At 46.5% G+C, this 12670-nt stretch overlaps 1 protein-coding gene across 22 annotated transcripts in view; it reads right to left on the reverse strand.

Moving 5' to 3' along the window:
• Positions 1 to 12670, reverse strand: part of DYSF (dysferlin) — a 224202-nt gene that overhangs the window by 124489 nt on the left and 87043 nt on the right. For 13 of the 22 annotated variants that reach the window (XM_060657973.3, XM_060658063.3, XM_060658027.3 and 10 more), the window contains 4 exons: positions 9941 to 10023; positions 2477 to 2518; positions 727 to 842; positions 100 to 213 (listed from right to left, as the gene is read on the reverse strand). In XM_060657973.3, coding sequence (XP_060513956.2) covers positions 100 to 213; positions 727 to 842; positions 2477 to 2518; positions 9941 to 10023 — 355 coding nt within the window. The remainder of the gene's footprint in view (positions 1 to 99; positions 214 to 726; positions 843 to 2476; positions 2519 to 9940; positions 10024 to 12670) is intronic. The other 9 variants (XM_060658011.3, XM_060658121.3, XM_060658089.3 and 6 more) reach the window with 1 other exon arrangement.

A 12670-nucleotide genomic window follows, 5' to 3' on the forward strand; every position in this document is an offset into this window, starting at 1 on the left:
AGACTGTGGGTACAGCTGAGCCCTCCTCCACCATGACAATAGAAGCCAGCCCCATTTTGTCGCCATCTCCTTCGCTTCTTCCAGAGCCACACCCCTCACCTCCACCCGAAGGATGTCATCCGCAGGGAGGTCCTCCACCTTCTGCTCGCTGTGTTCCACCAGCTTGGTCTCCAGGGAGAGCAGAACCCGACCTCGGTAGGCCACACCTTCCCCCTAAGAGGGGAGGTTGGGTCACCAGAAGCAGAGAAGGGGGCGGTGGAGGGGAGGAGAGGAAGGAAAGGGGCCTGATCTGTCCCAGGCTCTTCTCCCAGACAACCAGGAAGGCCCTGGGCTACCCCCATCACTCTGCAGATAAGGAAATGGTGGCCCAGAGAGTTCAGGGGACATGACAAGCCACCCAGATGGTCAGTACCAGACTCCAACCCAGCCAGGGAAGGATGAAACCTGAGACAGATAAGGCCTGGGTCCCTCAGGGGGACCAGGAAAAAGGTGGCAGGGGAGGGGAGGCTGTTAGGCTGGCCCTGAAGGGAAAGCAAAAGGGAGGGGAGTAAGAAGGAAGTAGAAGCCAGGAGGGGGCCAGGTGGAAAGAGGGTTCTCTGAGGGGACGCTCTCTGGCCCTGGGCTCCCATCGGGCTCTTGGAGTCCAGACTGGAGCAGACGCTGCCCGGGGTGGGAGAGCCCTGCATGCAGGCCTGGGGATGTGGGTTTGTGGGGGTGCTGGCTCACCTTGCTCATGTTCAGTTCTGCGTAGGGGTCCGGGAAGCCAGTGAACTCCCTGGGGCTGCCATAGAGGTTGACATAGCAGGGCCCAAAGGTGGGGAGGAAGCCCAGATGGTCGTCCACTGGGAGACATAGGTGAGGATCAGAAGAGCCAGCCCGGTGTGGCTTTCTAGTACTCAGCCCAGCCAACCTCAGGCCTGAGCCCATCCCTGGCCCTGAGTTCCCTGAACATGCAGAGGATGCAACCCCCGTAAGTGTATAAAGAATCATGACACTGACCATTGTCTCCCATAGGCCCTTTAATTCTCACCACTATGCTGAGATGTGGAGATGGTTATTACTTTTATTATCTCATTTTACAGATGAGGAAACTGAGGCTCAGAGATGCAAAGGAACACATCACTACAAAGTGGCACAGCCCAGAATGGTCTAATCTCAAATCCCATGCACTTTGGTCTAACCCCAAAGCCAGCACGCAAAGCTGGGGCCCAGGGCCCTCCGCTGTCCTGCCCCTCTCAGGCCACACCCCAGCCTGCATCCCCACTCCCTCTTTCACAGGAGCGTGGGGACACATAAAGGAGGCCCAAGAGTCTAGTGACCAGAGAAGCCATCACCCAGGAAGCCGGAGGTGGGGGGGAACCTGGCTAGATGTCCCAATCCACAGGGCACTCCTCTGGCATGTGTCCCCCATACCCACCACGTCATTATGAAGTCGAGACAGATCACCCAACAGTTCTGACTCACTCCAGCATTCTGTCTCCCTCCCCACATTGTACAAAGAACCACCTTTCAGTGGAACAGGTTGGAGGACAGTGCAAAGGAGAATCCCACCAGTGATGAGGGAAACCTTTTCTCTACATCACTGTCTCCTCAGAGGCTCTCTGTTGTTATGGCATGATTTTCCAGTCAACGGTCAAGTTTCCCAGGACAGAACGTCACTGGACAATATTCTGAGAACCCGGAAAAGCCAAGGTGTCTCTTCCAGAAGAAGGGGGGAGAGGCTGTTTCCAGAATGCCAACAATGGGAAGTGGGCCTGCGAGCAGGAGTCATCTGGGATGACCCAATCCTTATGAGCAAGGATGGGGCAAGGAAGGTACAAAATAAATGGCCTCAGCAAGAAAATGCTTGAGCCAGACCTAAGGACAGGAGCTGTGAAGCCCAAGTCCCACTGAGTGCCAAGACCCTGGGGTAAAGTGGGGTGGGCAGGGACAAAGCTTGAGTGCAGGAGCATGCCTCCCCACAGAGCCAGCTGCCGTGCGCCTGTCACCATTCTCCCTCCAGTCCCCAGCACAGACAGGGCTCTGGCATTTGGGACAGAGGTGGAGGCCCAGGCTAAGGAAACTAACATGAGCTTTACTAATTATTTGTACTAATCATCTCCATTATGATTTACCCTGTAAACTCCAACTTCAAGAGTTTTCCACTTACCCTGGCCTCCTCCTGGTCCCCAAGATGCCTTGCCCAGGGCCCTGCCCCACCCCCTCCCTGCCTGCAAGAGTGGACTCATTTGAGCCTGAGCTGGAGCCTAGCAGATTCAGGAAGGGGTTGCATGGGGAATTGTCTTTAAAGCATTCCAAGCGATTTTCATATTCAACCGCGGTACAGAAGTAACAGCCAAAGGTAAGCTCAGGGACCGTGGTGGTGTACCTCAGTCCCATCTCAAGCAAATCAAATAATCCCCAGCAACCAGCACCCTCTGGCCTCCAGCTAAAAACCCGCAGCCCACCCCCTTGCCATCCCCAGGAAAGCACATACGGTCCATGGCTGGAGAAGGCTTGACCACACCTGCAGGCTCCTCTGAAGCGTAAAGAAATGGAAAAGGGGTTAAGATGGACATGACTGGGAGGATTGGTTACATGAACAGGCATGTGGATGGAGAGCTGGCAGACAGACAGATGGAAAGACGGCTCCTGTGTGGGAAATAGATGTGGCCCAAGGCCCCAACCCCCTCCCACCTGTGAATTTATCACAAATTAAGTCATTACTGCACCACCACCCCCAGCCAGACACAGCCCCCAGCAGCAAGATGAGCCTCCAGGTCCCTCCCCACCGGTGTCTGCCTACCTATGTCTGAGTGTTCTGTTTGCCAGTTGAAAATGGGACCTGAAACTTGACTCAATACGTTCAAGTAACAACACAGAAAAGAAATTGTGCTTTTTTCCCCCCTGTATTATAGCCAAATAAGTGAGAGAAAGAAAGCACAGACACAAAGAAAGGTGGGGGGAACATGAAAGGCAGTGAGGCATACCCAGCACTCCACCTAACAGGCAGGTTAACAATTGGGAGCAAGGTCTCTGAGCAATGGCATTTCAAGGTACGACATCTCCATCTAGTGGCCATTTTCAGTATTGCCAGCAAGAGCACCATGTTGCATTTTCACAACTGCAGGCACTGGCATCTTGCTTCCGGCACCCACCACTCCAAGTGAAGCACAGTGCCAGGCCCTGCCCATCAGCTGAAGGTTCTACACCCTGGGACATGCCCCTGTATTCTGGTAAGGGGTCTCCAGAAATGAGAGAAGCAAGGAAGGAGATGTTCTAGCACCCTTCTGGGCTCTTAGAATCTGTCCCTCACTTCTGAGGTAGATATAAGACACCCCCAAGGGAGTGGGCGCCCTTCAGTCTCCTTCCATGGTCCTCTCTGATTTTAGCCTCTTCCTGCCCTCTGACCCTCCTTGTTTCCTCCTCCAACTAGCTAAGCATAACCAGGTCTGGGGGCATGACCAAGCCTGTGATATGGTGGTAAAATCTTTGATTATTTTCATTTGTTGGTCATCTTTGCCTACTTGTCTCCTCCTAAAATATATATCTATGCCTATTTTCCCACAGCTTCGTGGCTATAGTTAAGAGCCAAGAGTTGAGCAAAATATCATGAAGCAAGACTGAATAGAAGCAGAGAAAGAGCGAAGACAAGAGAGAAGGGGAGCATGGAAGTCCAGATACGAGGACAAGGCTGAGCCACTGGTGCAGAAGGCAGCAGGAGGGTGAGCCCCTGGGACCCAGCCCCGCAGCTCTCTACAGCCGGGCCTCAGCTAGGAATGCCGGCTGGCAGAAGTGAGGGCTGCAGAAACCATCATTCACAGCCATTTCCATATCCACAGGAAGAGGTCTTCCTCCATGGAGGAGCCAGGCCTCTGGTCTTAGGGGAGCTTTTAGCAACAGGGAGAGGACCCACATGGGTACAGCTGCAGCCCCGAGGAGAGCCGCGGCCAGGACCCACCGGAAGGAAACAGATTCCATTTTAAGCTCTTTTCAAATGATTACAAACAGACCCGGCCAGTTATCTCAGGCTAATGAGGGCCGAGGTCATGGTTCTGACTGCCATGTGCTTCTTGCAGGGGCAAACTCCACTTCACATCCACAGACTGACTCTGAATCCTGGCTGTAAACCGGTGCCCCACCTAGACACCGAGGTCCCCCTATCCCCACCAGCCATCTGACCAACACATGCCTCTGGTGTCCAAGAGGACCAAGCGGTGGCTGCCGAGAAGCCTATTTCCCAATGGCACCTTTCATTAATTCCTTCATCTCTTCATTCGTTCGTTCGTTCATTCAACAAACCTCATCAGGCACAGTGCTGGGCACCTAGTAAGACATGGCCCTGCTGACAATTTAGACTAACAATTCTTAATTTGGGGGCAGAATCCTAGGTCTCCAGGTGCCAAAGAGACCTATCCCAGGTTCTCTCCTCTGCGTCTGCAGGCAACTCATAAAGTCAAGGGCAGAGTGACCAGCGAAGCTACCTAAGACAAGGCTTCTATTTAGTCCTCATCACCCTTCTGCCAAAATCCAAGGGTTTTGCCGTGTTTTCCCTGAGCCCAGGGAACCGTGGCTGTAGAAGCCCCAAACACTCCCAGTTTGGCGGCCTGAGCCACGCAGCCCAACTCCCTCACCTGGGGGAAGACCAAGGACAAGCCCTCCCGGCCTGGTGAGCCACACAGCACAGCTGTGCCCTGGGACACCCACGTCTTCTTCTGGAGAAGCCGAGGCCATTACCTGCCACCAGCCCCGCCAGCTCCTTCTCTCAGCAATCTCCCACGCCCACGGTTTGGCTGCCTGACACCAGCCCGTGCCAGACAGGAGGAGAAGCCGAGAACTGCTGGGAAATCATCATCTGTGCTCCAGAGACCAAAGGAAAAAAACAAAAACAAAAACAAAAAGCTCTATGGATTTCTTAGCTGTGGAAAAAACTGTAGGACCCAAGTGCCATCGATGTAGGATGATTTTCATACGTTTAAAATTATAAAAGAGTCTGTGTCGGTTTCACGGGCCTCATGTGCCCGTTACCTTTCGAAAGAGCTGCAGCTTCTTAAAAAAAAAAGAAGAAGAAGAAGAACTGCAGCTTCTAAGGAAATCACTCCTTTTTAGAAAACAAAATTTTTACTAAATGCTTTGGAGCACAGGGTCCAAGGAATACTTAAGTGTGCCCAGGCAAACTTGTGGGCAGCAGTGCTTAAGAGGCTAGTGTTAGGTCCTGTCCTCACTGGAAATAAAAACAAAAACATGAAAACAAAAACTCCTGGTTGTGCCAGATAATCTGGTGAACCACGAGGGCAGAGGAATATGGAGAAACAACGCGTTTTTACAGTTTGGTTTCGTGGGGGTATTGAGAGCAGTGAGAAAACAGCGTGGAGCACCGCCCAGATGTGATAGAACCCCCTAAAGGGAAGAAAGAACACAAGCAACTGAAAGGAAAACTGGAGTGACACGTTCTGAGATGGCCTCAGGACAAATGGGAGAAGCTGGGCGGGGAGCAAGGCAAATATGAACTTTCAGGGTCTCAGCGACGTACCTCTGCCAGAAGGGACATTGGAGCAGTTGTGAAGAACAGCTCTATTTTGAGCAGTAAGTTAAACTCTTGTATTGTTTCAGAGATCAAGCTATTTAATAACGCATTTAAAACTGGTTAGCTAGTTGCAAGAAGAGTCTCATTTACTCCCAAAACAATCTGCGGGAGAGGATTGAACCCACCTTGGAATGCCTCCCTGACCCATGCAGGGTTGCCCATGACCTGAGCGCCATCTAGTGGCCAAGTAAACCTCTTTCTCACATTCCCTTTAAAACCTTCATAGTGACCCTGAAAAAGATCAAGGCCAACATCACCAACAGAAATGAAGACTGATTGGGCGGAGAGGGATCTAAACTCTCCCTCGGGCAGCTAATAGCAGGCACAGGTGTAGCCTCATGAAATAGTAGCCATCAGGAAACAGTCAGAAGGTCATTTTGTGCTTCTACGAGGGTCTGCCCCTGGATTCTAAAGCCAGAGACAGCACCAATCAGAAAACTGGAGAAGATTCCTTCCATACCAGGAGTTTCGATCTGCAAGGGGTCCAGAATGCCCTCCCTTCCACCCCACCCTCATGATGCACTGACCCTCAAATCTTTCTACCTGCACATCCAAAATAGCCATTCTCAAAAATTATCTGAAGAGCATCAGAGAAGTGGGATGATTGTTTCCACAGTCAGTGGGGGTAGGGGGCTGGAGCGGGAAGGGCCCTCACAGCAGTGTCTTATGGATGGCAGTTTTTATGTGTTCCACCGATTAAAAGTACCAATGATGAAATCAGAATGGCAGAGAGCAATTGGATATTAAAGCTACCTGAGGACACCTGGAATTTCACTGCACAATTCTTTAGTTTCATGTGTGTTTGAATTTTCTATAATTAAAAGGTGATTTTTTTTAATATTTCAGAGAATGTAGAAGAAAGGGATTGCTCAACTTTAAGAGTACCAGATGGAATCTTCCAGAAACTGGACACATTAACCTGTGCTCCAGGTAAAGATTTGTCAAGGTGAATGGACAGAGAACAATGCACCCTGTCTGTAGAAAGGCACCAGCACTGACCAGGTCTTGCCAGAGAGTGAATAAAGGAGAAAGGAAGAATCACAGAGTGCTGACCAAGGTAGAGAAGCAGCATCTGTAAGTTTCCAGACAGCATTCACCTGAAGGTCTCCAGAAATGATTTGGAATTCTCAACAGAGTGCAAGAAGACATAGGTGTTGTGAAGCAAAACAAAACTTTTGGGAGAGAACCGACCAAAAAGAAAATGAAAAATATAAAAGGAATGACAGAGGGGAACGGAGGCGGGACAAGAAAACTCAAAATGCGATGGCCAATTTTAAACTACATGGAAAGCAGTAAGGAGAGCTGGTACAGGGGAGAAAGATCAGATTAGTGATGCAGAAAGCCAATAATAATGATACTACACAGCAAAGTTACTTTACTTTAGGTTTTCATGCGTACCAGACACTCTAAGAATGTTACATTTATAATCTCACTGGATCTTTACAACAGCCTTATGAGGCCCGGCCTGGCGAGAGGGGAGGAGGGACTCACTCAGCTACAAAGAAGCAGAATTGGGACCCAAGCTGCCTGGTTCCAGAGTTCCTGCTCTTATTCCCTACCCCACCCTGCTTTCAGCTGCTCCTGTTCCAATGTTAGAATAAATTCCTCTTCAACTCAGATTTAAGAATTCACCACGACTCAGATAAAATTCACTGAAAAGAGTCCTGCACTTGGCTAGATCAAAGTAACTTAACTGTAAGAAAAAAAGATGTGTTCCTACAAGCAGCATCTAGTTAGAAAAATCAAATCAGGCTGCTCTCAGAAAGTGCACCTGAATAAATGCAAAATAGACTAAATATTTAAATGTAAAAAAAAATTAGAAATAGAGTTAAATATAACCTTGGGGTTTGCTGAAGGCCTTCCTAAGCATGACATATGGGACAAAAACCATATCATTATGTAGATAAGAGATTTTGAAAATAAGCACAAGAAGTTAATTAGAAAGTTTTAAAAGGAAACAACAAAATAAGCTGAAGAGAGTTAAAGAGTAAAAAGATGAGAGAAGACAAAATTTAAAAAGAAAAAATTAGAAAATTAAGAAAAAAACATTAGAATTGATAAATAAATCCAAAAGTTGATTCTTTGAAACAAAGTTCGGGGGTAGGGGACTTGTAACAAAGCTAACCAAGAAAAAAAGAAAGAAAACTCAAACACATAACATTAGAAATAAGAAAAGGGAAAACACCATAGGTAGAGAGAATTGTTTAAATTATAAAAGATTGCTCTATACAACACTATGTAAATAAATTAGAAGAGTTCGACATAGTGAACACTTTTCTATGGAAAAAAATTATCAAAATTGACTATAGTAAAAGTAACAAGCTAAAAATAACAATGGTCACAGGAGAAACTGAAAAGTTTTTAAAGAGCTAGTACTATACCCACTCAAAAAGGGCACCTAGCCCATCTGGTTTTATGGGTGAATTCTTTCAAACCCTCAAAAGACTATATTCTTATGTTATATAAACTTCTCCAGATGTTAGAAAAGACTTTAAATCTTTCCAATTAATTTTATAGAGCCAGCATAACCCAGATACCAAAACCTAAGAAATAACAAGCAGACATACCAATTAAAGATAATAGAAAATCAAGAAACAGGCCCAAGAACACATTTAAGAATTTGGTAGTGGATAAAGGTGGCATTTCAAAATATAGAGAAAAAATTATTTAATATACAGTGTTGGTATTACCAAAGAACAACTGTGAAATAAGTAATGTTAGATCCTTGCCTTATTTGCTAAGGAAAAGGTTAACAGATTTAGCTACATAAGAATTTTAAATATCTACACATCAAATTCTATTACATGGTAAAATAAAACAGACAAGAATTATTTACCACATATACAACAGGGGAAAAGTTAACATCCATATATATACAGAACTCTTACAAAACAGTGAGAAAAAAACAAACATACTATCAGAAATATGAACCAAGACAATGAATAGGCAATTTATAATAGAATAAAATACATAATAAATACATAAGTAATATGTAAATATAAAACAACTATTAAAATATTTCTAAACTTGCATTCATCAACTTAACCATCTATTGATGAAATGAAGATTAAGACAACAATGAAATTCAGCCATCAATTAACAAAGTTCTTTTTTAACATTATTTTATCCTGTGTTGGCGAAAGTAGAGCAAAATAAGCTTATGTGAGTGATTAGAGGGTACATTAGTTCAGTCTTTTGAAGGGCAATTTTGATATATACAAATAGCTTTAAAATGTACAAATCCTGGGACACCTGGGTGGCTCAGCTGGTTAAGGGTCCAACTCTTGATTTTGGCTCAGGTCATGATCTCACAGTTCGTGTGATTGAGCCCCGTGTCGGGCTCTGTGCTGACAGCATGGAGCCTGCTTGGGATTCTCTCTCTCTCTCTCTCTCTCTCTCTCTTTCTCTCTCTCTTTCTCTCTTTCTCTCTCTCTCTGTCTCCCTCCCTCTCTCTCTATCCCTCCCCTGCTCACACACACACACTCTCTCTCTCAAATAATAAATAAATAAGCTTTTCAAAAAATTTACAAATCCTTTGATACAGCAATTCCACTTCTAGGTATTCATCCAAAAAAAATCATGAATTGTATAAAAGATTCATCTACAAAAATATTCAATATAAAATTAGTTTTTTATAATGTAGAAAAATTAGAAAACCTGAATATTCATCATTAACTAGTTAATGTGAATTAAGATACATTCACACAGTGGAAAATGGGTATTCATTTAAAATGCTATTGTATAATATTTAATAACATGAATAAACATCTATGTTATATTGCCAAGTGACAAAAAGCAGTTTTCAAAATAGTTGTTTCAAAACAGTTTTTAATGCACACACACCTGGGTATACATACAGACACATTCATGTACATATGCATACACACACAAAAAAAACTCCCAGAATATTAATAATTAGCTCTTATCTGGGGGGTAAGCATATGGGTAATTTTATGGGCAAATTTTATATTCTTCTTCATTAATTATTTTTTAAATTTTACAAAATGATCATGGCCTACTTTTTCACTGACCAATGAAAGCTATTTCGAAATAGAAACTCCTAGAACACAGTTGGCCAACACAGAACCTGATGCACAGAATGGCCACAGCCACCCATGTTATCGGCAGGAGGGAATTATCCTCTCTATACCATTCAGTGGTGTATCCCACCCGCCGAGGTGTAGAGAATCCTAAGTGTCTGTAAAGCCATCTTTCTCATTGGCCACAGCCCTTCTTCATGACAAATGGGCTGCAAAGGCCTTATAATTAATATTCCCTTTTCTGCACTCTCAAAACTACAGGTATAAGACAGGTAGGGGTAGATCAGGGGAGAGTGTGGAGGACCAGAGGACAGAACAAGGGAGGGAAACTTACCTTCTATTTCTCCTCCAGGGGCAGAGATTTTCGACATACTCAGGTAGGTGGTGGCCACGATGTCATTGTGGGTGAGGCGGTCCCTAGAATAAGAGGGCAGAGAGGGCCTGAACACAGGAGGGGGACTGCACGCCACAGCCCACCCAAGAAGGAGAGGGTTATATACATCTTTATGGGTCTCAGTCTTCATACTGGGTATGTTACTGAGGCCTGGTAATCCTAGGGAAGAAGAGACTGGAAAGGAAGTGTTGCTCAAGACTCCTCTGAGGGAACTAGTCCATCTGGCCAACCACCAGCATCCCATCAGCCAACCAACACTGGGCTGCCAGCCTGGATGTCTGGGGAGACATCTGCAGGTTGAAAGGAAAGAGGCCAGAGGCAGGAGGGAGGGCAGGAGAGCAGGAGGCTGCTCTGGGAACCAGACCCCCAGACCCAGGTTGAGCAAGGTTCTAGAAGCTCAGGAAATATCCAGGCCAGGAGAAAATGGGACATCCCAAGAAGAAGCTATCTCCAAGGCCACAGTCTTAAATTAGTTTATATTAGCTTATATTAAATTAGCTTATATTAGCTCATGCAGGATTACTTTTTGTATCTGACTTTATATGTGACGAGGCACTTTCAACCTCCTTTATCTCAAAGGATCCTCTCAACAGCCTTGAAGAACTAGTACGTTTATTATCCTCTCCATTGCACAGATGAGAAAATTGAGGCTCAGAGGTGGAAGGTCCTTGCCCAAGGTCAGCCTGGGAGGGAGGGGCAGAGCCAGAACTGAAACCCTGGTGTCCTGACTCCTGATCCAGTGCTCCTGCCATGGTACATGCACGGGAGCCTGTCCCTGTCCTGCTTCCTCGGAGGAAGGCTTCTCCCTTCCCTAACCAGCATGGGGGACTACAGGTAGGAGTTTGAGCAGACTGACTATAACGAGTCCATTAGCCAACAACATCCCATGCAGACCCTCCCTCTGGGTCCCACCCCTGCCCCCTTGACAATAACATAGAGAATAGCTGGCATTTATCAAGCACCTACTGAAAGTCAAACATTGTGCTAACATCGTCATATGAATTAGCTCGAACCCTCACTCAGTCCCATGAGGCAAGTACTCATGAGGATCTCAATGAGGAAACTGAGGTTGCCAACATGGCAAAACTAGGATTTGAGCCAGATACACCTGACATGGGAAGCAGAGCTTTGATTGCAGTCACCCACTGCAATCCTTGTCAGGCTAGACCAAGAGTCCTCAATCCAGTGATTTCGACCCCCAGGGACATTTAGCAAGGTCTGGAGATAGTTTTGAATGGGGACAGGGAGCAAGAGAGAGATGCCATGGTTGCCACCAAACACCTTACAATGCATAGGACAGTCTTGTCCAGTAAGGAATTTTTTGGCCCAAAACGCCATAGTGCTAAGTTGAGAAATGCTGGACTGGGCAAGACCTATCTCCTTCCTGAAATTTCCCGGGATCCATGTTCCTTGGAGCCCTGTAGTCTCTCTCTCCCTCCTATGGGTACCTAGGCCATAGGCAGCTTCAGAAAATGACACACCCAAGCCCCACTGTGAAAGACACGCTTGGGCAAGGCTATTATTCTATTTCTCTTTTCAATGCTATACCCATCAGATACCTGATCTCTACTGCTCCTTTCCTTCCTCTTTGCACTTCCCAGATTGGTGATTAAGCTTTGATTTTAAAGTTTTCCACCCGGGTGGGGACTAACCAACAAGAATGGATTGTCAGCAGAGATCTTCATCATTTTTCCTGATGAAGGATGGTGATAAGCCCTGGGAAGTAAGAACTTCCTGACACATCTTACAGTGAGATCATCAACAGCAGATAACTGGCAACTGCCTTCATGACTGGCCCCTGGAAAAGACCAGCACTTAGAGAGGAGAATGAAATTTCTGACCTCTGGTCTTATCTGAACTGTGTGAGAATGGAGACAGATTCCGTTTTTATGGGGTAGAAGGAACTTCTTGAATTTTTGTTCTTTAACAAAAAAGAAAACATGAAAGGATTGAACAGAAGATTAAGTTACAAGGAAAAGGCCATGTGGACCATATCATATTTCCAGGGCTCAGGTGATAACAAAAGTTTATCTGAGTTTTCTGGGAAGAAAGCACTTTTCTGGACAGGAACTTGCAGCAGCAGAACACTTTCTGGCCAAGAGTTGGGTTTTGGGGCTTGGGGTTGCTTTTGGAAAATACAGCAAGTCTGAAAATAGACTCACAATAAAAATGCCACTTCAACCCAAACCAGAGATGCAACCACCGGATTCCGTAATGTGTTTGGATTGTACAGTATGCTGATGCCTCCGACACAGCTCACACGGACCCCGGCAAGGCCCACCCACCACACACAACACAACCACACCCATGCGCACATGCACACAAGAGTCCACAGGCACAGACACACACAGACACGTACAGCCAAACAGCCCCTGTCACCACAACACACTCAGGTGCGCACACACATTGTGAGCAGAGATACAGAGGTGGTTCTGGGGACATGAAGCACATCTCTCCCCAAGACCGCTTGCCCACGGAACATACCTGCGGTCAGGGCCCTAGAGGCCTCTCCCTCCTGGTCCTCCTGGCTGCTGCTTTCCTCTCTAATTCCCACAAGCTGTTTTCTCTAGGCCTAGGGAACTGGCGCACACTTTAATGGTTCTGTGGCCTGGGGGTTTTCCCTGGTCTCTCATTACCCTCCTGGCTGGGGGTACCATGGCCTGAGACCAA

Source organism: Panthera onca, chromosome A3, assembly GCF_046562875.1.
Source record: "Panthera onca isolate mPanOnc1 chromosome A3, mPanOnc1 haplotype 2, whole genome shotgun sequence".
NCBI lineage: Eukaryota > Metazoa > Chordata > Mammalia > Carnivora > Felidae > Panthera > Panthera onca.